The sequence below is a fragment of the Chaetomium strumarium genome (genome assembly GCF_033439665.1).
Source record: "Chaetomium strumarium strain CBS 333.67 chromosome Unknown B0T15scaffold_1, whole genome shotgun sequence".
Classification (NCBI taxonomy): Eukaryota; Fungi; Ascomycota; class Sordariomycetes; order Sordariales; family Chaetomiaceae; genus Chaetomium; species Chaetomium strumarium.
In genome coordinates this window covers 7269842-7293535 of record NW_026944429.1, presented here as the reverse complement: position 1 = coordinate 7293535, position 23694 = coordinate 7269842, and the positions used below count along the sequence as shown (strand labels likewise).

The following is a 23694-nucleotide window of genomic DNA, read 5'->3' as shown; positions in this document are numbered from 1 at the left end:
TTCGGCGTCTCGCTACCGGTATCTCGCCGTCTTACATGCTACCCTTCGCAGAGTCCATACGGGAATTCACCTCCGGCGGCTCAAACGGCATCGCCAATGGGCTCCGTTTGCTCTGTGGGAGCGCTAAAAGCACTCTTCCCAGTCCATAACAATAGTAACGTCGCAAGGGACCTAACCAGGAAGTCTTTTCTCCCTTTTCTTCCATGCAGCCAGCCGAACCCGGTGCCAAAAAGCCGCACGCAATTGTGCACGGGTGCGTTGTCATGATGAATCCCGTCAATATGACGAGCACCTGCATCTTCAGCTCGCGGTATAAGTTCTAGCCCTGGGCCAATTCTTCCAGGAATAGCAACGCTATCGGGGCGATTATTGAGGAGGCTGATAACAACTGGAAGCTCTCGCTTCCTATCTACCATCTTGCTATCTACTGTCCGCCACACAACCATTGTATCGGACGATGGGAAGAGGAAGCGTGCGTCCTTTTTTGTGTGTACCTACCTAGACTGTGAAAAGGAACCCCCCTCGCATGGTATTCCTCTCTCGGCCTGGCCAGTGAGGTCCCCGCAGGCCAAGGCAAGAAGCTGCAGACTGCGAGGCGCTTGTGCTGCTGTCGCCGAGCAGCTAAAACATGCGTAGGGGCAAAAAAAAAGCGCTGTGGCGCCGACCATTGTCTCCAGCCTCGCAAGGTCATGGCAACTCAAAAACAGGGGCACCGGGACCGAGGTTACGGTGCAAGTGATGTGTTGTTTATCTCACTCGTGGCTCCGAGGCTTTATTTCGTTACTGACCGCTTGACGACGTTTGTATGCTCTTACAAATCATGATTGACAAACGCAGCGTTGCCGCGTTGTCTTATGGTAGAATCTAGGTGTAAAAGTCTAAGGTACCTCTGAATTGACAACCTGGAAGTAAAAGACAACCTTTAAGCTACCATAGACATTACCTTACCCAGAACCAATCTATGTATATCCCCTCCTTCAACATCGTCGCAGGCAAGAAAAGGCTGGAAGATTGCAGGAGAAAGAGGGAATGGGAAAGAGATTAGAACCACCTAGCCAGAGAGGGAAATATGCTACCTAAAGATCCTCGTCGCCATCACACTGCTGCCACATCGCGACCTTGCTGACTTCCAACTGCGGCTGCGTCCAAGTTGGCAGCCACTGGCTCTTGGCCGCCCAAAAGTCCTTCCGTGCGTTGGGACTGGCGTCGAGCCAGGGCTTGCCGTTGACATTGTCCTCGAACCAGCCATTGGTGCCGCCCACGGCCAGGTTGAGGATGAGATAGAACGGCTTGTCGAAGGGCGTCTGGGCGCGGCCGGTCTGGCCCCAGATGTCGAAAATGCGCGTGCCGTTGGCGTCCTGCACGGGGAAGTTGCCGCGCGACCACATGGGGGTGTCGAAGTTGACGTAGAGCACCTGCAGCAGGCGTGAGTTGACATAGGTGAACAGGTATTTCTGGGACCACTCGAGCCCGAAAGTGTTGAAGCCCGAGGCGTAGGTGGTGTGCAGCGCCTGGCGCTTGTTGTTGGTGCGCCACCAGCCGTCGTTGGCCGGGTTGGGCCCCCAGTGCAGGGCCGACGAGATGATGTTGTTGCCGCCCTGCGGGTGCGTATAGTTGTTGCCGCGGCTCTCGACGATGTCGATCTCGCCCGACTGCGGCCAGGGCCCGTAGGCCGAGTCCACCGGCATCATCCAGATGGCCGGCCACAGCCAGTCGCCCACGGGGAGCTTGGCCGTGACCTCGACGCGGCCGTACTTGATGGTGGCGCCGCGCCGCGTGTTGATGCGGCCCGACAGCACCGGCGGCACGATGGACGAGTTGCCGGCCGTGATGTTGGTCGCTGCGATGCAGTAGAGCGGGTTGTCCGACGTGCAGGTGCCGTCTTTGAGCAGGTTGATCTCGTTGTTCTTCTGCATCAGCGCGTCGTCCTGCGGCGTCGCCTTGATGACGAGGTGGCCGTTCTCGACAAAGACGTTGGTGTCGCCCGGCGTTGTTTGCTCGAACTCGCCGTTGCTGTGTTCAATGTATGTCAGCAATTTGTCTTTCACGTAACCGTTTAAGTCGGCTGTGTGTCGTACCCAAACCCGTTCACCTGCACCTCCTTCATCCACACCTTGTCGTTCAGCCCATTGGTGAAAGTGTCCTCCAAGACCAGGCAGTATTTGTGCTTGACGACACTGCGGATGCCGTCCCAGACCAGGAAGCCCGAGATGGCGAGCCCGAGAACGATGCCAAGGATGGGCAGGATGGTAACCCATTTCTCCTTGGGATCGGCCTGCTTCGTCCACGGCTTCTCGACCTCACCCTTGCGTACCCGGCGCGAGTGGAAGTAGCGCTGCCCGCCGTCGAAGCGGCCCAACGCGGATGACGAGTCGAAGCTGCTGGGGGGTCGCGAGGCCGAGGGGCTGGCAAACGGGTTGCCATTGAGCCCCGACGACCGATGCGATGCCTGCGACTCGACGCCGTCGCCGAACGGGCTGCGCCCGGCCATCTCGCTTGGTGTGCCGGGCCGGAGCGGGGTGGGCGCTGCGGTGGAGGCTGCCGACGGCATGCCGGCGACGGGACGGCCGTAGAAGTTCTCGGTGTTGTCCATCAGATAGGGCGCCGCGAGGCGGCTGTTCCGGTCGAGTTGGTGTCCAAGGGGCCCAGCCAGGTAGTTAGCGAGAGTAGACACGGAGCCGCTGCACAGCCAGAGGTTGAGAATGCGCAGAGGACGAAGCGAGTGACCGGTGCCCTATAGCTCTGCTCTTGGCCTGGGTATCTCTCCCGTTCTGGCCGGCCTCGTAAGCGAACTGGGGGCGATGGAGAGGTATGATCCGGTGAGGAAACAAGCAACCAACAAGCCAGGATCAACCGCAGCGTCGGGAACAAAACGAGAGATGGCCCCAGATCCAGTGGGAAGTAAAGACACAGGCGACGCCGATCCTTGGGCGTCCGCGCGGGATGAAGACAGACTGCCTCCTCTCACAAACAAGCCCGAGCCCGCCGGGACGCGGAACGGGAGAGGCCCACGCGCCACGTCCTGCACAGCTGAGAGACCTGCCCCTCCAAGGTCGCAATTGTCGCCGCCATTGCTTGGGCAAGGAACAAACGGGCTTGGCGATGCTGCCGTATCTCTGCGATGGCTGGCAGCCACCGCATTAGCGGATGAGACGTCGTTAAGCTGCAGTGGAGCGATACGGCGGTGGATACGCTGCGACGCAAGGATGAACTCGCTATCGCCGAGGCCCTGTCCAGGCTCCACATAGCGACCAAGACAGCTCAGGACCCGCCCGTGACGGTATCGCCGGTATTTTTCAGCTCCCCTGCACTTCGTCGCAGCCCAACCTGAAGCGGCCAAAAGCCGCCAAAATCAAAAATAAATCGGCGCGGACTTGGCAGCGCCGAGCGTCGGGCGGGTGTGCCTGAGCGAAGTCCCGAATGGGGCTAGCTTTGGCCAGCGTTTCCGTGAAGTGTCCGTGCTCCCGTCGATAGTTCTGCCGCCATAAATGCGTGCCGTTCCCGTCATTTCCACCGTTGCCGCCGAACGCTCGGTAGCGGCTGCGCCAGCGATTGTCAGGCTTGCGTCACCTCACCGTGACGGGTGAAACTTTTGATGCTTGAGGTCTTCAGCCGCACAGAATGAAGTCCAGGTCGGTCGGGACAGGCGGTGTAACCCGCTGAGCCTCCCGTCCTCTCGGTTGTTGCTCTCCGATGCTGTCTCGGAGTATGGAAGGCCTGGCCAGATTCGTATCCATCGGCATTCCTAATACATGCAAACCTATAAACTTACAGTTTCGTGGTGAAAAGATAACCACCGCACGCGCATGGGGCTGTGAGTTCCCGGCCTCGTGGGTCCTGATCGACCGGCACAGAACCTTGACGGCAGACAAGTCGCCGGCGGTCAAATCTCTGCATGCAAGCTCTGCAATCTCTGCACTGGATGTTCCAGGAACTGATACCTCACTGACCCTGGTCAAGATTAAAAAAATATCTGGAAGCAAAGGCGATGTTGTCAGTCATTACACAGTCACTACCTTATGTATTGTACACTAGCGTTATCTCGCCGTGGGTCTCGAACTCTCGATGAGACAGGCCCCGGCGACCTGCGGCCCGTGCCATTCAGCTCTCACTTTTCGCGCTATGAGTCCGGCATTGCTGAATTCAGAATCGGGCTCATCCACGCCTCGTCCCACGTGTTGATGCGGCTGGCATTGCGTTGTGTATCGTTATCTTTGCATCACACCGCCACGAGAGCGTGCCAAGTGGCATGGTGGTGATATCCATGTCCAAGGACGTTCAAGTTTGATGAGAACAAGGGCTCAAGTCCCTGTGCCAATTTTGGTCCGAGAAGGGAATTACACGGCTAGGTAAGGGTTAGGGTCAAATTTCATTCCAATACCACAGCGATACTGATCCTGCATCTTTTCGTCAGCATTGAGCAACTATCAGAAGGCAGATATTGACGCAGCGTACTACCTAATGAGAGAAGGACATGGCATGGAATTATGAGTTATCACGAGTGGAAGTTGAGTTGACTGCCTTTTCCCCAACCTGCGGCCGTGGAGAGCTGCGAGGAGTGGAGTGGATCTTATCACTGTAACGCTTGCCCTTGAACAACAAATCAAATCCCCTTGTGGTGTAGTTGGCTATCACGTTCGGCTGTAAATGACGTTTATTGATACCGAAAGGTCACCGGCTCGATTCCGGTCGAGGGGACACATCTTTTGCAATTTTTGCGTAGTATTTCAGTTCAACCTGCACAACCAACTCCATTCCAGTGTTAGGTAACATCCTTTTCCCTTTTACTACCTTAGCTCCAAACCCAAATAGCTCCCTAAAATTAGATTCATCAAACCTCAGGTAGAAACTCTGACCCGAGACGACCTCACATGTTGAGACCCCTTCCCAAGTCCCACGATGAAGTCCCTTCCCCTGCCACTGCTGTGAGATTCGCTTTGCCGCGGTATCTGAGAATTACCTGCCGGGCTCTCATGAATCGTGAAGGTATGCGGATGCTCTTCGAAGAAATGTAAGGAAGTGGGGTGCCAATTCAGTCCATCTACATCACATCACTACCTAACCTCTTTACAAGTGTCATTAGTCCAGTCCGCCAAGGGAACTATACTTAGAGCTGCTACTCGCCGATTTAGCGGGGAGCTGTGTTGGCCACTTTGGGAGACTCAGCGGGTATTGTACGCAGTGGAAAGAGGAGGCTCTTGTTCATGGCTGCGCGGTGTGGCGGGTCGCCGGAGATGTCTCGACGATGATGATGGAGATTCCTTCGTCGATCATAGGGGCCGAATCTAGCCTACAGCCCTAGCCACACATTCCGCTCCCGTTCGTTCTGTCCGATTGCTGATACTGTTGCGTCACTATTGCTCTTCGGCCGCGAGGCATGTCCGAGGACGTCCTCGTACGACCGCGTCTTCGAACAGCAGCACTTCGAGAGCAAAATACCCACTAAATTCACGTTGAATTGATGAACATGAAGTCTCTACAAGCCCCTTACAACTACTAGTAACAATCCGTAGGCCCGTAAGCCTTTGCGCCTCAGACTCGGGGTGGTTCATGGGTCAATTACAACCCAACAAGACAGCACATTCGCATAATTAGTCCGGTAGTAATGCACCGTGGCCTCCCTCACATGCCAATATCAGGTCTTTGTGGGCGAGTAGTTTTCGCCCGCACGTACACTCCACTTGCAACAACCAAATCTGAACACTATCACTACGACTATATTAAGCCCTCTTGGGTCCAGAACGGGCATCGGGGTCCCATTCCACAGTATAGCTGGGGTCAATCATCTAGCTACACCGAGCCTGCTAGACAGGACCCATCTGCCGAAGAAGAGACGTCATCAGCACAAAGCTTTCATCATGCACGACGAGACGTAGCAGGGGCTGTCGGGCAACTGGAAGCTCATCACTACCCTACGATTACCACCACTCGCAAACTAATAAGAGCAACGACAAGTTTGAGAACTCCGGCCTACCAGGGCAGCAGCCGTCGGCCTTTCATGCCCACAATGGCCCCAATGTCCTCAGACATTTTGGAGGACCCTGCGACCAGAAGTAAGAACCCTTCTAAGGTCACCAGACTTCGTCATCATTAGAATTCGTATACTATGTAAGGCATACACTTCACCATAGCAGCCATGTAGCGTTGAAGCATACAAGGCGCTATAAATGCAAGCTCGATACTCCAAACGAAGGCTTCGAGCGTCGGACCGGCCTAAGGCAACACATCAGCGAGAGGCACAATCACAACGCTCTGCTATACTTATGTCCTTTCAAAGGGGTTGGCTGCATCACAAGGATCGCCAGACGGGGAAGGAAGGCGAAAGGAAAGCCTACACAGGCATATGAGGGAGAAGCATGCCAGACAGCAGCCAAGAGAATCTGACAGGAAAAACGACGGAGAGGACAACAGGGAGGATATTGTTGACATAATGATATCAGGAGATGTTCTTCCTCAAGGTCGTCGCGCGACATGTGCTTTAACCGCTATGTTGGATCCTTAGCGACCTATACAGAGAGGTCAACTTGACCAACGTCACCAGACGGAACACTGCTCAGCCGATACAAGTTGATCGGGGATATTGGACTACGTCCTAGGTCATTCGAGGTGCTACCGGCTAGCTGGGCTGATACAGGTAAGTAAAAAGGATCCGTGTAAGATGTGTTGCACGGCAGAAGCAAGGCAAAGTATTATATATAGGAGAAGGTAGTTTTCATTGCCTATCTATATTGAACTAGTAGTAGCTACGACTACGATATCAGGCGAGCAGTCACAGTTCCCAAACTAACCAGATACGCGTCGAGTGGCCTAATGCGTCCTCTCCATTCATAGTACGGCGACCAGCCGAAACCATCAAGCTTCCGAGTCACCACTGAGTACCTCGAGAAGGAGCTCTAGGAACTCAAGGATCAGAAAGAGAAGCCCCTCGCAGGATGGAAAAAAGAAAAGCAAGGCGATCTGCCAACAAGCGGTCGATGAGCTCAAGACCCAGGTGACCAAGGTTAGCGAGGAGAAGGAACGCATAGCAGAACCGAAGACCCTCCGGACATGTCTACTGTCTGTGCTTGCCCGGTGTAATTCGTTGGGAAACGGGTGACCTACATATAAACAGGAATGTTCGAGTGCAATCTGGAATGTATACTGACCATAAAGTGTAAATGGAAGATTAGAGGGCAAGGACCACTGCGTTCCATGTGAGAGCTTTCTTTCTAATGGCAATCATTCTTGTCCATGGTGAAGGGAGTGCCTGCTGAGCGGGCTGTATCCGGCATTGGGAAGAGAGTCGGGAGCGTGAAATCGGATTCCCATCTCATGTAAAGTGACGTTAGGCGTTTCGGTGCTTATGCCACAATCGTGCTGGAACCCCGGCCGTCCTGTTTCAGACCCGTCCGGGGTAGGTTGCCAAGCGCAGGCCTTATGTGGTGACCACCGTCCCCTGTGGTTCTAGACTGCAATCGACCCAAGGAGGACGAGAAGACAATTGTTATGAGGAAGCTGTAGTCGGGATATGCGATAAGCAAGTTCATCATCACGGTAATAGACCCTCATAAAAACATCATGGCTCATGAGATTCGATATAAACAAACGCATACCCCTGCCGCTTGCGCGAAGTTATCTGAGGAGAAGATGAGAGGGCAGCAAGGAGCAGCGGCGGCCAGTCGCCGTAAACCCTGGATAAATCTCAGTCCAACCCCTGAAAGACTCGCTTTACTAGAGTGGAAAATCGAAGTCTCGTTACAAAGCAAAATGCCGAAAGATCGGGCTGTGGACAGAACCGAAGGGCCTTCCAAGCCAACGAAGAGAAAGCAAAGCAACCGTCCTGAAATCCCCCGCTATATCCCGCAGGAACTTGATAGTCCAAAACCTCATGTCATCATCGTCACCGCCGTGGGAGAACTGATCGCGATGTATGGACGAAATGTACTCATATCATCCCCCCGTTGCCGTTGTAGATGATGTCGGGAAAACGTTGCTCGTGTGAAGACGGAGGCAAGATGAAGAAAGCTCGACTTTGTCGAGAAAAGATCCGTCTCTGTGCAAGTAGATACGCTACATGAAGTAAAGTGAAACCGCCGAAGGCCGCCGCTGTTAGGTAGGCCGGCCACGAGCTCCTAACTGGTCAGGCTGCCTTCGTAAATACTGCTCCGAGATGGGGCTTGCACTTAGGCAGCGGTAACAGTGGATTGACCTTGAGGAGGCTCAACATTGTCACCGTAAGCGCCGCCGACGTTGCCTGGGAAATAACTGTTAGAGTGAAACAATGGTTGCAAGGCTCAACAGACAACGTACCGGCAGGGTAGTAGTTGCAGACGGTATACCAAGAGCCCATGCTCGAGAGAGTACCTGGCTGGCAGAACACCGACGCGCAGCCAACCTTCTTGGTGCCCTTCCAGACGAGCTGCGAGAAGTGACCCCAGTCCTCGAAGTGGGTCATGTCCGGAGTGGCCTTGCCGTACTCGCTTGACGGGAAGAGGTTGATCTCGCCGTTGTACCAGCCGTTGCTTGCCGCACGCGCCACCGACTCAGTGGCGCCGACGGCCTCCGGATCGGCTGTGGAACCCCACATGGCGAGGTTCTGGCCGTAGCCTCCGCCACCAATTTTCCTGGGAAATTGTTAACAGACCTTCCTTCTTACCACAGAGTAGAAGCAACTCACGTGTTGTGCTCAAACACGCATGTCTTAGCGAGAGTCTCGGCATACTGGGCATGCTCGTCGCTCCACTCAAGGGCGCCAGCGGAGTGGTTGAAACGGTGAACGTTGTGGTGGTAAAGAGCCGTGCTCTGGAAGTCGGAGGGCTGGGCGACCGAGGCCGAGCTGGTCTTGGCAGGGGCAGGCGAGGGAGCAGCCGAGGTCGAAACCTTGGCAACTTGGACTACGGACGGTGGCGACTGGACTACCGGAGCAGCCTGGGTGCTCGGCTCAGGGCTGGGCTCAGGGCTGGGCTCAGGAGTGGGTTGGGGAGGAGGCTGGACAACGGCCTGAGAAGTAGAAGAGGTAGTCGGGGGAGGCGGCGGAGCAACCGAGGTGGTGCTGGGAGCCGGAACGATGGTAATCGTCGTCGCGGTATGGTGCGCTTTGGGGCGTTGGAAAACGGTGGAAGAATCGCCCTCAGTGACCGTGACGGTGACCCATTCGACCACGATATCCGTCTTGGTGTACAGCTTGCGGGCCTGAAGAATGGGGCTGGCAGTGGCCAGGACGCTGCCGCAGAGGGCGAGAAACGCCGTTGATTTCATTGTGTTGGGTGGTGGTTCTAGTAAGATCGTTAGTTTGCACGCGAAGTGTGAATGACACTATTGTCCCATCACTGATGCTTAACATAAGGAGGTGAGGAATAGCTCGCAGAGATATCAATGAGGTGCCGCCCCTCGACCTTGAAGGTCTCATAACGTCCCTCAAATAGCCTGGTGACGAATGATCATGGCTCTACCTGTCCGCTTCCACATATGGCTACCATTTGAGAACACAAAGTGATTATGTGGTATGCCATGACAAAGATTCAGCGGGCTCAGGTGGTTGACAACCAATCACCCCGGAACAAGGGACACAAAAAGGAAGTTAACAAACGCACCTCAATGTGACTGGTATTCTTTGAGCAAGAAAGCCGAGGGTGCACTCAGAGCCAGCTGGTAAGGCAGCACTGCTGTGGCTTGGGATCCGTCAAGGATGTGTGATAGGATCTTATCCTCGAACTCAGGAGGGTAGGACAACGGGGTCAGTTGTCTTAGTCCAGATGACGTCGAGTCTCTTGCCGCACGAGGCCGTCTGGAGATCGCCTGTGAAGGAGTGACAGGGAACGAAGGGCGATGCTACTCGATATCTGCCACGACTAGGTGTGATTCACGAATGCTGCACCGACCACACGGATCCGGAGTCGCTCAAAACACAGGTGACAGCGCTGCCGTCGAGAATGCCAATGAGTGGTTTTTGAAGGAATGGAATTGCGAAAGTCGCTGAAGGAACGAATACCCGACTTCTGAATCGTTGAACGCCGCGAAACCGTCAAGGCGAAGAGGGCGGTGAGTGATGAAAAAGGAGTGGACTGAAGTTAAAACACTTCAAAGAGGGCGTTCTAGAAGCTAGACTCGGCAGTCGCGAGTGAGGAAAGATGGAAGGTGGTGAGGTTCAAGGGGGAAAGAACGATGTTCTTAGCAGGCGGGAACAGGTGGGGCGGATTGATCCACGCAATCCCCGGAAACCCAAAATCCCAAGCAGCAATCCAAGGTTGGGGGTCCGTCTCGGTTCTCGAGCCCCTTCAATTTTCGCGGACGGGAATTGCGGGGCATCAAATGAAAAGGGGACGGACGTCAGCCTTCAGCAAACAGTTGCAGAAGGCAGCAGGAATTTCCTGCAATCCTCGGCCTGGCCGCTTTGGCTGCTGATGCAAGAGTTCCGGTGGTAAGTGGGCTGACCAAAGAGCAACCTTCGTGAGAGAACCATTTCAGATATACCCGCAGACCTCCGAGTTCCATGGCCGTCTCTTTGGCCTCAAGACAGGGTCCCAGGTTACGTGCAGGCAATTCTTCACCAGTTCCCTGCAGGAGAACGCGAAGCCTAGTGGTTGCGTGCAGAGCCTTGGAAGCTCTGGGTCCGAGTCTCCCGGCCATCTTCGATGGTGCTACAAAGTAGAGTAACTGGCTCTAAGAGCTTACGGACAGTTCATCTCATGTTTCTGAAATGGCCGCGTTCAAGACCGGCCTCGATTCCACAGGACGTCGACGCCTGGCGGCCCCCAATGTCGCGGCGTCAGATGCTGTCTCCACCCTCCCTGTCATCCTACCCCTGTACTGTGCAGCAGCCAATCGCAGCCGCGTGCCTTGCAGAACCGGGCATGCGGGGAGTTGTGTTGCTGAACCTGGTTGGGCTCCTGGTTCGAAGTTCACGTCCCATGCCCATGCGGTCCAGGCCGAAGCCAACGAGCCCAGTATATCAGCCAGGCAAGAATCTTCCGCCATGGGAAGTAGGCCAGCTAGAGATAATGAGTAGGTAGATTACATCTTTCGTCATCCCTCGCTCTCGGATCCTCGCGGATGTTGTCTTTTCACGCAATTTCACACACCTCATGGGTTTGTTTTCATCGTCATGCCGCTGCCCAATAAAAGCAGAGGGCGCTTTCCTGAAACACGCCAGGGACCATGGTCATTCTCTCCACTTTCTATGCTTGGCATGCTCTCGATCTTGGATGGATTCTCGAAGAATGCAACATCCGATCTTTGATCTTTCTGGTATGCTTTTGTGAGTGTCGGGGATTTGAAGTATGCTGGGTGTTAGATCAGAGTGAAGTATGGATGACAGGCTCACCCAAACCTGGAACACTCTTCAGCATCGCTAGGTGCGTAGGTACTTAGGTAATCCCAACGCTACTGAAACGCCGTCTCCAGAACCTCGTCATCAGCGTAAGGCGACAGCAAATTGCAACAATGTACACGAAACAAGACCTCATTGATGAGGTGGACTCGGCATCTGAGAACAAGATTGGCGGCGCCCTTGTTTGTGGAGACGCATCATAACTACGGATGATACTAGTAAAGACTGCTAACCACCAGAGCAATTCCCGAGGATTACACGGACGCATCGGGCCGGTTTTGAGATCCGTGCTAGGCTCCCTTCTACATGGTAAGCAATTTAGGTAGGTAGTTATGCGTGCATAGGTAGTCTACAAAGGAGACTCCGCATCTTGCGACCTCTGTATCAGGACTTCCAGTTGACTTAATGAATCCAGATGTGGTCTAAAGCCGACTGCAAATAACAAGTCTTGTGGTGATCCCGAATGTGAGGAAAAGTACCAGATTCATCTGCACCATGCCGCTACTTGAAGTCTCTTTCCGATTCCGTGCAGCCGCACCTGTTACGAAGGCTCTGCGTCACATAGTCAATGAGGCCGCTACAAACAATTTCAAAGGGTACATGTTGCTACGACTATGAACTGGTAGAACGGAAGAGGCTCCGGAGGGAACAGTCTGGTGAATTCGAACAGACTGGGCATCCCAGCGCAAGTCTACACCCGCTGCTGTGACTCGGTATGCCCGGTGATGGTGATGACTTGTAAACACGTCGTTCGTGAGTTTCAACTCAGTCCGAGATGATTCGTTGTCGGACTTTTCAGCTGGCTATGCGAGTAGGTCTGGCCGTCATCCCCGCGGCCTCAAACAACGCCTAACGAGCCCCCGGATTCTGTGTAATCCTACGGGGCCCCACCTCGTCTCCGTGCCGCCACCCTGTTCTACCGTTGGGAGGGTTGGAAGGCCCGGCGGGATAGGTAGACGACCTGTTTGAGATCGACACGAACCTTGACCGGGAACCAAACCACAGGCAGACGTCTTCTTTGGTGCGTTTGTGTCCTACGTAAGCGTAAACTGAACTTGCACCTGTTTGATGCCCTAGCATCAAACGCTCATCGGCCTGTTCCTGCCAGGGTCACGCGGTTATGTGGTAAAGTTTAGTTGGTCAGCTTACATGTCTTCTCTACTGGATCACTGTGACACAGTGACGCACTTCAGACCAAACAATGATATCGATGAAGCTACGGGCTCGGGAAGCTGCTTGTTTGTCAAAAATGTGCGGCCTTTGACTGGGACACCACTCATCCGTCATCATCTGCTTGGCACCTGCGATCATTCTCTCTGTGTAATGCGCATGCGTTCAATGCATGTGCGGAGTCAAATGGACATGTCAGATATTGGTTGCCCGAGACATTGAGATGTGCCGCGAAGGAGGACAGGAGAGGAATTGACGCGGAGATCGTCCTCCGGGATGCTTCAAGATCAAAACAAACAGCAACCAGAGATCACCTCGCAATGCGTGAACAACGGACGTAACAGTGAGACAAGGAGGAGACAGCATGTCTTACGCTGACGGTCGTATAGCTGCGGAGAAACAGGGAATTGGGAACATCTCCGTTGAGGGGCATAGGCTCAAAGAAGGGCCGGAGTCTGAACCATTTAGTTCAGGAAGACCTTTGCCCTCTGCAACGCGGTTGTGTCCCTCATGAACACAGATTCGTCAGCCGGTCTCAAAGCATACAGGACGCGAAACCGGAATAGGATCCTTTGTGACATGAATCAAGCGCGTCAGCAGGAACACGCAACACCTAACTGTCATGTGTACTGCCCAATCTCGATCTCGCTGCTACCTTACACCGCAAAGCCCAGGGAGCTTGATGTGTGGTGCCTCGCTTCTTCCGAGTATACGCATGACGTATGTGGACGACGTCGAGCGGTCAGGTTGCCATTTCGGGGTAGTAGTGTCCGAGATCTGTCCGATGCAGTGGTGGTCATAACTGCATCTTTGAGCGAGTTCACTCGATCTGGCACGAACGAGAAACGCGAATTACCGTGTCATGTCCCGCATCAGCGATGTCGAGTAGACTGGGGAAAATGAGTGAACAGCCTTGAATCAGTGTCTTGCCCTCACATCCCTCTCATCTGTCTCAAGCATCACAGGACTGACAGAGTCAACTCGGCATCCTGGCTCGACGCCGTTGCCGTTGCACCTGGCAATTTGAGAAGACAGAACGAGCAGACGAGCGGGAGCCGAATACTTGATCACTAGCGGAGACGGATGCCTATAGAACAAAAAGGGAACTGACATGGTACGGCCGGACGAGCCTGTCTATCTCATCTTCAGTATGTGTATGTACACGTCCTGGCTCAGAACCACCCGTGCAAGCCATCGCCGCCTAGGCAGGGGTAACTATCGAATGGTGCGGAGGAAAGGGCCAGCCCGCGCCTCAAGATGACTCCGGCGCCTCCTTTTGCCGTGGAGCAAAGGATGTATCCGGCTGGCCTGGGATGAAGGGCTTCTCCGTCCGCGGAATCCACCCGTGGGCAAAGATCTGTCTTGGCCGTAGGTGAACTGGTGTCGAGTGCTTGGGCTGGTCGGGAACGACCTTCTCTAGGTTCTAGAGGATGGCACTGTCAGGATTGATATATCAGAATGAACGGCGTGCTGTCTGACGTACCAGGTTCTCGTATACACATCTGTTCAGCTTCCACTCAGCAGGCCGGCATTGCCACAGCTGCTGGTTGTTATTCTCCAGGCATTGCCAATGGGCACGGAACTGCTCGAGGCAGGACTTGTTAATGTCCTCAAGCCTGGGATCGAGCGTCAGCATGCGGACAGCCAGAGATAAGCCTAACCCATTCCTCCACCACCTCCACCCCAGTACTCGGCGCAATAAATGCAGGCTGTGGATGGTGACCTACACACTCCGCGCGCATCTGGTGACTCGCCGTCCCTCCTTCAAGCACTCGAACTCGCCCTTGCCCGGGTTCTCGGTCTTGCATTGCATGTAGTCGTCATTGTAGTCCCTGCATCGCGCGCCAATGAAGAAGGAGGCCGAGAGGAGGGGAGCCGAGCTGGCACCAATCTCCTTGACCTTGGGAATCGAGTCTGGCAGCGGGGTGGTGTCGTAGAGGACCTGCTGGTTGAAGCTGCGAGTTTTGTCAGCACACCCCAAATTCGACGGCGCCCCTGGCCCCAATCGGCGTTCGACGCTGATAAGTATGCGCGCATTGTATCATAGGACTCACACTGGCTTCCGCGCTGCCATCTTGACTGTGAGGGCGGGCCCGTCCTGCGATGCGAAGCTGGATGCGTGGTTTGGAGCTTGGTGACCGGATGCTCCAACCCGAGAGGTTCGGCTTCCGGACCTGTAGGCCCACTGCGTTCGCGATGGTTATTGGTTGATGATTGAAGAACGCTCGGACCACATCCGCTCGCCAACACGCGCTTGTGGAAAGTTCGCCAAAAAGCTGGCACAGCTTAGACCGACCGAGCAACAGTCAGCGACCAATATCAACAATTGAGACGGAGTGTCAGAACAGATTTTGCCTTTGTCTTGTGTGCTTCGCTATATACAAAGCTCGTTAGGAGTTTGGTCCTGTTACAAATTCGGTGTGTCTCCTGCAGCTACACCAGCACCTGCTTCCTCCAGGGGGATTTTTGTTTTCATCCAGTTCGCGCGACAACCTCCCAGGTGGCTATCAGTTGCGGTCGACGCCCCGAGCGCTGCCATGTTCTCATTGAACCGGCCCGCGGGCCAGTCCGTCTTCGGCGGTGGAGGAACCAGCATGTTTGGTCAATCAAGCAATGTAAGAGCTTCCTGCGCCTTTCCGCCCGGAGGAAGTGGGGTGCTAATGAGGATGGACAGCAGCAGCAGCAGCTGCAGCAACAACAGCTGCAGCAACAACAACAGCAACAGCAGCAACAACCCGCGCAAGCATTAGGCCAGCAACAGGGGACTCCCAACCCGCAGTTGGCTGGCTCATTATGGCAGCCCGGAAGCCTCTCGAGTTGTATGTTCTCACATCGAGCCCTCTAAGCCTTTGCGCTCTACCGGCCACGTACGTCGCCAACGCACGATGCACCTTGCTGACACTATCTTCTTCCGGCCGAGATTAGATCAGAAGCCGATCCCCGACCAGATCAAACTTATCACGGAGAAGTGGGATCCCAGTAATCCAAACTGCGCCTTCAAGACATACCTCTACAACAAGGTCGATGAGCACACCGTCCCGCTCTACGGGCCCGGGCCGAACGAGGATCCGAAGGAATGGGAGGAGGCGCTGCGCCAGAAGCCGGCCCCTAACTACATCCCCGTGCTCTGCGCCGGCTTCCCGTCCATCATTGCGCGCCTGACGCTCCAGCGGCGGGTCATTGTCGAGTTCAACAACAAGCTCCACGCCATCAACGCCAGCCTCGACGCGATCCTGTCGCGGCACGATCTCGAGCACACGGTGCGGGCCTTCAACGCGCGGAGGCGGCATGCCGAGCTGAGCAAACGGTGCCTCATGCTGGCGTCGCGGGTGCAGGTGCTGCGGAATAAAGGTTACGCGCTGAGCGGCGACGAGGATGCGCTCAAGCAGAGGCTGCAGAAGATCGACAAGAGCATCCAGGACCCGGCGCTGAGCGCGCGCATGGAGGAGCTCTGGAGCCGGCTCATCATTCTCAGGGGCTACGCCGACAACCTGAAGGACGAGATCAACAAGCCCGGGTTTGCCGAGAGTGATGGTCTGGGCGAGGAGATTGAGGCGAAGGCGAAGAAGGTTTGCGGTTCCTCGCTTGGGCGTTGCGTCACCATTCAGGCTAACACTGTGAGAAGATACTTGAGGATTACGACAAGCAGCTTCAGCATCTCAAAAAGCAGGTGGAGGAGGCCAGGAAGGATTTCGAGGATTGGGAGAAGCAGCATAATCCGGCACCGGCACCCAAGGCGACGGCCGCAGCACAGTAACGGAGGCCCAGCCCTATTTAACGTCCCAGCGCTCTAGGATGATACCCAGAAGGAGTCTGATTAATAATGTTATGTGACCTATTTGCCGTGCCACGGGAGGGGAATTGTGGGTGTAGTCATCTTGTTGTATAACTCCGGATATCAGTGCGGAAGGGGGTTCGAAAACAAGCCGGCAAGCCACTGCAGCCATGCCGGCCTCCGTCGAGACACTGCTATGCTTTGAACTGAAGTTTGAACTTGTGCCCGAAATGTGGTCGAGCGTCGTTAACGACATCCTTTTCCCACGATACCTAGAAGCCAAACGTGCCACACTAGGACGCCGCAACCCTACAAAGCCGGTCTATGTGAATGCAAATGCCGAGCCCAGAATGGCGATGCTGAATCCAGCCCCTTCTGTGCTTGAAGTCCCCTGCCAGATGTACTGTACACACATGCTCTACAATACCGTCCTATGCACGCCATTGTCCCGTCTCCCATACAGTTGGCACCATTGTATAGTACAACCCGTCCAGTGTCGTGTTATGTGCTCATGGCTGGATCCGAATTGAGAGTTGCCATTTCCCCAGGGCCCAGGTCGCCCGGCTAGTCCCCGGCGCCACCTAACCATCATGAGGTCGCCTCTGCACGGCCCTAGGTTTGGATCGTCTTCGTAGGGGAGGAGGCACGAAAGCAGTCGGCGATGGCAGAGGTACTCATAGAAATTTAGAACATCTTAGAGATGGCGTCGATGACGAAGGGTGCTGTAATGGTCTAGGGTTAGTATTTATACACTAAGTCGAGACCCAACGTCACTAAGGATGCGGTTGGGAGCGTACAGAGGTAGAGCGCCGCAGCAGTGGCCACGGCCCGCTGGAGAGTGAAGGCCGCCTCGGCCTCGGCGGCGCGGAGCTCCTCGGGCGAGGGTTGCGGTGGTTGGACTGCCGTGAGGTTAACACTTGCAACTGGAAGGACTCTTTCTGGCTTGGACTTACAGCCTCCGAACATCTTCTCGTTGGGATATGTGAGACTAGAAGCTGTGTCTGGTTCTAGATGGGGGTACTAGACGAGGTGAGGCAGCTGTGGATGTTGAAGGTCCCGTCTGTCCGTCACATTCCTGCAGAACACTGGAACTTCAGAGCCCTGGAAATTTTTGGAACGGTTTCCGGGGCCGGTGACGACAACCCTGTCTTTCCTCTCCCGAGGACCGTGCACAGCGGGCTTGGCAGAGGCGCACTTAACGTTATCGGGACGCCAGCGAACCAGCGCTGCAACAAACTCTACAAGGGCCCCTCCGAAATCCAGGCCGGCCCGAGGATACCCGATAGGTTCTTATCAGTCACCGACAAGAGGGAGACAAGGAGGGCGATCTGCTGACCACCAAACTTGTCTCCGTTGCTTGGACTCTGCTTCTTCTTCTTCAGGTGTGTAACGGTACTACGAACGTCTCCCCGCATTGTCCTGAGCAAGAAGACCTAAATCTGGGGTCAATTGGCGGCTTGGAGAGAGCGTCGGCGCTGGGAGACTCTTGTTCCCATCTCCGGGCTTGGCAAACTCCGGTTTGCCTCCTTCCTCCGCTCTTTTTTCTCCCGTCCCCAGAGGTTCCGCCCGACGTCCGGGGTAGAAGCAAACCGTTCATTGCCTTGACCCTCCCTCTTCCGCTGGGATTGCAGCCACGTACTGTCGTCACTCGGCCTGACTTTCGGTCGCCTCAGCCTGTCAGTGCCGCCTCCGGTTGAATTCCATGGCGGCGACGACGACAATGGCTGTCTTGCGGCGGATTGGGCGCCTCAACCAGACCCTGGGTGCGTCGGTGGTCTTGTCTCGCGCTGCTGCTCCGCGTGGACAGCCATGGGTTTGCTCAGCCTGTTCCCGCAGCTCTCAAGTCAGATGGAACAGCCCTCCGCGTATCACGAGCCCTCACTCGCATTTTGCCAGGTTTCCGGAGCTCTTCCCGCCGTCCGAGACCTTTGTCGAGCGGCACATTGGTCCAGACGATGAGAGCGCGCAGGAGATGCTGAAGGCCCTGTCCCCGCCAGCCGAGTCTCTGGACAGCTTCATCCAGCAAGTCATCCCTGCCGAGATTCTCTCGTCTCGCGACATCTTCCCGGACGAGCGCAAGAGCTTCGTCACGCCGATGCAGCGCTGTGTCAAGGAACCGTGCCAGGAATGGGAAATAGCGGCCATGGGGCGTAGCGCAGCCGAGAAGAATCCGTCCGACAGGAAGAACTTCATTGGTGCGGGCTACTACGGCACCATCACTCCAGAGGTCATCAAGCGCAACGTGCTCGAGAGCCCTGCCTGGTACACCAGCTACACGCCCTACCAGCCCGAGATCAGCCAGGGCCGGCTCGAGTCGCTGCTGAACTTCCAGACCTTGGTCTCGGACCTGACGGCGCTCCCCATTTCCAATGCCAGCCTGCTGGACGAGGGCACGGCCGCCGCCGAAGCCATGACGCTGTCGATGAACGCGCTGCCGGCTTCGAGGGCGAAGCTGCCCGACAGGACGTATGTCGTCGACAAGAACGTTCTTCCGCAGACGCTCAACGTCCTGCGCAGCCGTGCCGAGGGCTTTGGCATCAACGTGCGGGTGATGGACCTTTCGGGGTCGGACTATGCAGAACTGGAAGGCCTCGGTGAGAACCTGGTTGGTGCGCTGGTTCAGTATCCCGACATGTACGGCGGCGTACGTGACTTCCGGGCCCTTGCCGACGTCGTCCACAAGCAGGGGGCCCTGCTCAGCGCCGCGACCGACCTGCTCGCTCTCACGCTTCTCACGCCGCCGGGCGAGTGGGGGGCGGATATTGCCTTTGGTAATGCGCAGAGGTTCGGCGTCCCTCTGGGATTCGGCGGCCCTCACGCGGCCTTCTTCGCCGTCAAGGAGAAGCACAAGCGAAAGATGCCCGGCCGCCTGGTGGGCGTGTCCAAGGACAGGCTCGGGCGCAGGGCGCTCAGGCTTTCGCTGCAGACCCGAGAGCAGCACATCAGGAGAGAGAAGGCCACGAGCAACGTCTGCACCGCGCAAGCGCTGCTGGCCAATATCAGCGCCTTCTACGCCGTGTACCACGGCCCCAAGGGGCTGAAGAGGATTGCCGAGCGGTGCCGGGTGGCAGCCAGAGTTCTACAGCTTGCTGCCCGCTACTATGGCTTCGACGCGGGCTCCGAGACTGTAGCATTCGATACCGTTGTCATTAACTGCCCAGGTAAGGGTGGGCATCTCGCGGAGCGCGCCAAGAATGCAGGCATCCACATCCGATGCGAAAGCCGCGACAGAGTCGTCATCAGCGTCGACGAGACTGTCCACGAGGGCGATCTCTTGACCTTGATTGAGCTGTTCAACGAAGTTGCCAACGATACGAAGAAAATCGCCGAGGTCCCTCCGGATTCCGCTTACATTCCACTCCTGGAGGAGTTCCTCCGGGCCGCAACCTCCAGCGGAGATGTTCCCGAGGCTCTGCAGAGGCAATCCGCGTATCTGACGCACCCGGTTTTCAACAGCCACCATTCCGAGACCGAGCTGCTCCGGTACATCCACCATCTGCAGTCCAAGGACCTGTCTCTCGTGCACTCGATGATCCCGCTCGGCTCCTGCACCATGAAGCTCAACGGCAGCACCGAGATGTCCCTCATCACGCTTCCCGGCTTCTCCAACCACCACCCCGCGGCCCCGCCAGAGAATGCCGAGGGATACGTCAGCATCATCAGAGGGCTGAAGAACCAGTTGAAGCGCATCACCGCCATGGACGCGGTATCGCTGCAGCCCAACTCGGGGGCCCAGGGCGAGTTCGCCGGCCTGCGCGCGATCCGCAAGTACCACGAGAGCAAGGGCCAGTCCCAGCGCGACCTCTGCCTGATCCCCGTCTCGGCCCACGGTACCAATCCCGCTTCGGCCGCCATGGCGGGCATGCGCGTCTTGCCCATCAAGTGCGACGCCAAGACGGGCAACTTGGACCTGGAGGACCTCGAGGCCAAGTGCGCGAAGCACGCCAGCGAAATCGGCGCCATGATGGTCACGTACCCGAGCACGTACGGCGTCTTCGAACCGCACATCAAGCGCGTGTGCGAGATCGTGCACGCGCACGGCGGGCAGGTGTACATGGACGGCGCCAACATGAACGCCCAGATCGGGCTCTGCTCGCCCGGCGAGATCGGCGCCGACGTGTGCCACCTGAACCTGCACAAGACCTTCTGCATCCCGCATGGCGGCGGCGGGCCGGGCGTGGGCCCCATCTGCGTCAAGGAACACCTCGCGCGCTTCCTCCCGACGCGCCAGACGACCGATGTCGACCGCCCGAACCTCCCCGTGGCCAGCGCGCCGTTTGGTAGCGCCAGCATCCTGCCCATCAGCTGGGCGTATAATGCGCTGATGGGTAAGCAGCCTCCCTCCTCCCCCTCCCCCCTCATCTCTCTACTCAACGGCCCCGAATTCCTACCGTAAGTAGTAGCCAGAAAAGCTAACTCCAGTTACTATAATAATCACACAGGCGGCGACGGCCTTCGGAAAGCGACCAAGATCACGCTGCTCAACGCCAACTACCTTCTCTCCAAGCTGAAGCCGCACTACCCGATCCTGTACACCAACGAGCACGGGCGGTGCGCGCACGAGTTCATCCTGGACGTGCGCAAGTTCTCCGAGTCGGCCGGCGTCGAGGCCATCGACATCGCCAAGCGCCTGCAGGACTACGGCTTCCACGCCCCCACCATGAGCTGGCCCGTGCCCAACACGCTGATGATTGAGCCGACCGAGTCCGAGTCCAAGGAGGAGCTGGACCGCTTCGTCGACGCCATGGTCAGCATCCGCGAGGAGATACGCGAGATCGAGGAGGGGAGGGCCCCGAGAGAGGGGAACGTCCTCAAGATGGCGCCGCATCCCATGGTGGATATCATCCAGGGCGATGGCGAGGCCGGTGCGAAGTGGGATAGGCCGTACACACGCGAAAAGGCGGCGTATCCGCTGCCGTGGCTGAGGGAGAAGAAGTTCTGGCCGAGTGTTGCGAGGGTGGACGACAGTAAGTTCTTTCTTTTTTTCCCCTCTGTTCAGGAACTATTTGTTGGAGGGACCATGGATGGCTGACAACGCGTACAGCATACGGCGACCTCAACCTGTTCTGCACTTGCCCCCCTGTCGAGGACACGACGGGCGGTCATATGTCGTCCATCCAGGCGGATTAACACAGCACATCGGGAGTCTAAGAGAAGATGATAAAAGTTGGATGGGAAGTGACAACAACAATGCAGGGGGGATAATACCTAGGCCTAAGGGAAACGAAAAGACGGCTTCTTCAACAGCCGGAAGGGGTTCAACAGCCCCCATGTACGAGCAACGAGCTTTTTTTGGATCGGCTTTTCAACCACAAGTACGGGAAAAAAGAGAGACACTGGCGTTTCAACAAGCGATAGATGTAGAGAAGGCAGACAGGCATCTGGGCCGGTATATCAGCGGGCGGACGGACGGACGGAGTTCAACAGGAAATTGGGCAGTGCGCACACCAGAGACCACGGGTTGTAGAAATTACTACTAAACGGTGTGTTCTCTAGACAAACGCCATGATACATGCAACCACCTCAGTTCATCCATGTACATGTAAATGTACAAATATGTGATAGCCCCAACACAGAGAGAAAGAGGGGGGGGGGGGGGGGAATCATCACGCCTCAAAAACCAACACAAGCCCATCATCCCCAGCCGTAACCACCCTCTCCCCAGTCTCACCCTGCACAAACCCTAACACCCCGCCGCCCTCCCCCCCGCCTCTATGCCCCTTCCACTCCTTCACCAACCCGGTCACCTCCCCGGAAGCCACAACCGCCTGACTGGCCGTGGCGCCCCTCAGATCCCACCTCCTAACCGCCCCGTCCAGCCCGCACGAGGTAAGCAGCCACCCCGCGGCCGCCCCGGCAGCGGCGCCACCACCACCAGAACCAGAAGACTTGACAAACTCGACCTTGACGACCGACTCCCCCTCGTGTGCGCCGCGCAGGTGGCGGCGCACCGCAAACGACCGGCCCGCGTCGAACACGGCGATGCTGCCGTCGACGGAGCCCGCCGCCAGGAGCGGCGTGGAAGGCGAGAAGGCGAGCGACTCCACGCTGTCGGACTGCACTTGCATGGCTGCCAGAAGCGTGCCGGGCGCGCCTGGGCCTTGCGAGGTGGTGGATGATGATGGTTGCTGGGAGAGGCGGGGCAGCGTGATGACCCGGATGGAGCCGGCCGCGCCGCCGGCGGCTAGGATGCCGCCTGAGGGTGAGATGGCGAGGGAGTAGAGGCCGCCTTCGACCGCGAAGCGCTGGTCGGCTTCGGTCAGCGAGACCACCGTCTGGCCGTTGTCGGTTACCAGCGACCTGGCGGCGGCCGCGCCCCAGACGTCGTAGACGTGTAGCGACGAGTCTTCGGACACGGTGGCTAGCAGCAGGCCGTCGGGCGTCCAGGCGCCGGCGGTGCAGGGGCCGGTGTGGAGGAAGTAGCTCTGGACGATCTGGATCGGGTTGGATTTGTCGGAGGCGTCGAGGGTGAGGATCCAGACGGAGCCGTCGGACGCGCCGAGCGCGACGGTGTTTGGGTAGTCGGGCGACGGGCACGGCGAGAGCCAGTTGATCTCCTCTGTTTCTTGCGACTCAGCGAGGAAGGCGAACTGTGCCGAGACGGCGCCGGACTGGTCGGCGGATGCGGAGCACGCGTAGACGCGCAGGCGGCCGTCCATGCCGCCGCTGACCAGGAAGTCGCCGCGCGGGAGGGTGAAGGCCAGCGCGTTGAGGCTGTCGGTGTGGCCGTCGATGGCGAAGAGCGGTTCTAGCGCGGTATTCTGCGCCGAGCTGGGGTCCGAGTTGTAGCTCGGCGGGAGCACCGGGCGCGAGACGGCGGCCGACGTGTCGATCACGTAGCCCTTGCCCGGCGCATCGTCGGCGTCGCCCTCGGAGCCGCCTGTCGCAATCAAGCTCGGGTACAGCGGGTGCTGCGCGATGGCGAAGACCGAGTCTTTGTGGCCGTCGAAGTACGCGATGCTGTCGTTCTGCAGCAGTATCTCCTCACCCTCGTCGTCCGAAGCCATGGGCACGTCTCCGTCGGCGTCATCGCCCTCGAGCACCTCCTGTACGTCGTCTTCCGTGAGGAGCTCGGGCTCCTCCGCGTCCTCAGCGGTATTGTGGCGGGGATTTGATGATGACATCTTGGCGCTCTGTAGGTGAAGTGGGAAGTGATGTTGGATTGGGTCGGGTAGAGTAAATAATAAGGATTGGTATTGTAGGGGCCCAAACTCTTGCGACTTGCACCGCGATATAAGCGTTATGAACTTATGGCGGGGGCGGGGTTGTGATTTTTAATCCCTGCAAATTGTGAACTTGAAGCTCTTATCCTGCTTGATAAGCAACCCCAACCCTGCCTTGGCCGGTGAGTCACTTGAGTGTAAATGCGTTCATGAACGGAGGTTTCGCTTATTAAGGATAAAGGAGTCATTTGATGCACAAATGAAGCTGATGGTTGATG

General features: G+C 56.8%; 7 protein-coding genes and 1 non-coding gene across 8 annotated transcripts; 3 read left to right on the top strand and 5 right to left on the bottom strand.

Annotated features, from left to right (window-relative positions):
- Positions 1 to 872: 872 nt before the first annotated feature.
- On the bottom strand, positions 873 to 2697 carry B0T15DRAFT_81166 (glycoside hydrolase family 16 protein). The gene is made up of 2 exons (XM_062871344.1): positions 2079 to 2697; positions 873 to 2013 (listed from the first exon to the last, which is right to left on the bottom strand). Exons 1-2 carry the CDS (start codon positions 2591 to 2593, stop codon positions 1077 to 1079), a joined length of 1452 nt encoding a protein of 483 aa, XP_062727400.1. The 5' UTR covers positions 2594 to 2697; the 3' UTR covers positions 873 to 1076.
- A 1912-nt stretch (positions 2698 to 4609) lies between these two features.
- Positions 4610 to 4698, top strand: B0T15DRAFT_t20. The gene has a single exon. It is a non-coding gene; the product is annotated as a tRNA-Tyr (tRNA).
- A 3464-nt stretch (positions 4699 to 8162) lies between these two features.
- On the bottom strand, positions 8163 to 9237 carry B0T15DRAFT_490217 (CAP domain-containing protein; the record flags this gene model as incomplete). The annotated part of the gene is made up of 3 exons (XM_062866662.1): positions 8163 to 8233; positions 8290 to 8603; positions 8657 to 9237. 3 exons carry the CDS (start codon positions 9235 to 9237, stop codon positions 8163 to 8165), a joined length of 966 nt encoding a protein of 321 aa, XP_062727399.1.
- A 4493-nt stretch (positions 9238 to 13730) lies between these two features.
- On the bottom strand, positions 13731 to 14552 carry B0T15DRAFT_508162 (uncharacterized protein; the record flags this gene model as incomplete). Its single annotated transcript, XM_062867698.1, has 4 exons — positions 13731 to 13901; positions 13962 to 14094; positions 14206 to 14433; positions 14533 to 14552. 4 exons carry the CDS (start codon positions 14550 to 14552, stop codon positions 13731 to 13733), a joined length of 552 nt encoding a protein of 183 aa, XP_062727398.1.
- Positions 14553 to 14710: 158 nt separating this feature from the next.
- Positions 14711 to 16442, top strand: B0T15DRAFT_522049 (nucleoporin complex subunit 54-domain-containing protein). The gene is made up of 4 exons (XM_062868600.1): positions 14711 to 15093; positions 15156 to 15297; positions 15404 to 16047; positions 16104 to 16442. Exons 1-4 carry the CDS (start codon positions 15016 to 15018, stop codon positions 16233 to 16235), a joined length of 996 nt encoding a protein of 331 aa, XP_062727397.1. The 5' UTR covers positions 14711 to 15015; the 3' UTR covers positions 16236 to 16442.
- Positions 16443 to 16937: 495 nt separating this feature from the next.
- Positions 16938 to 17219, bottom strand: B0T15DRAFT_490214 (mitochondrial outer membrane translocase complex, subunit Tom5; the record flags this gene model as incomplete). Its single annotated transcript, XM_062866661.1, has 3 exons — positions 16938 to 16975; positions 17051 to 17152; positions 17207 to 17219. The coding sequence occupies 3 exons, from the start codon at positions 17217 to 17219 to the stop codon at positions 16938 to 16940; spliced, it is 153 nt and encodes a 50-aa protein (XP_062727396.1).
- Positions 17220 to 17503: 284 nt separating this feature from the next.
- Positions 17504 to 21853, top strand: B0T15DRAFT_409641 (glycine cleavage system P-protein-domain-containing protein). Its single transcript, XM_062865356.1, has 3 exons — positions 17504 to 20581; positions 20696 to 21220; positions 21298 to 21853. Exons 1-3 carry the CDS (start codon positions 17956 to 17958, stop codon positions 21381 to 21383), a joined length of 3237 nt encoding a protein of 1078 aa, XP_062727395.1. The 5' UTR covers positions 17504 to 17955; the 3' UTR covers positions 21384 to 21853.
- B0T15DRAFT_522046 (WD40-repeat-containing domain protein) lies at positions 21839 to 23506 on the bottom strand. The gene has a single exon (XM_062868599.1). The coding sequence runs from the start codon at positions 23375 to 23377 to the stop codon at positions 21860 to 21862; it is 1518 nt and encodes a 505-aa protein (XP_062727394.1). The 5' UTR covers positions 23378 to 23506; the 3' UTR covers positions 21839 to 21859.
- Positions 23507 to 23694: the final 188 nt, after the last annotated feature.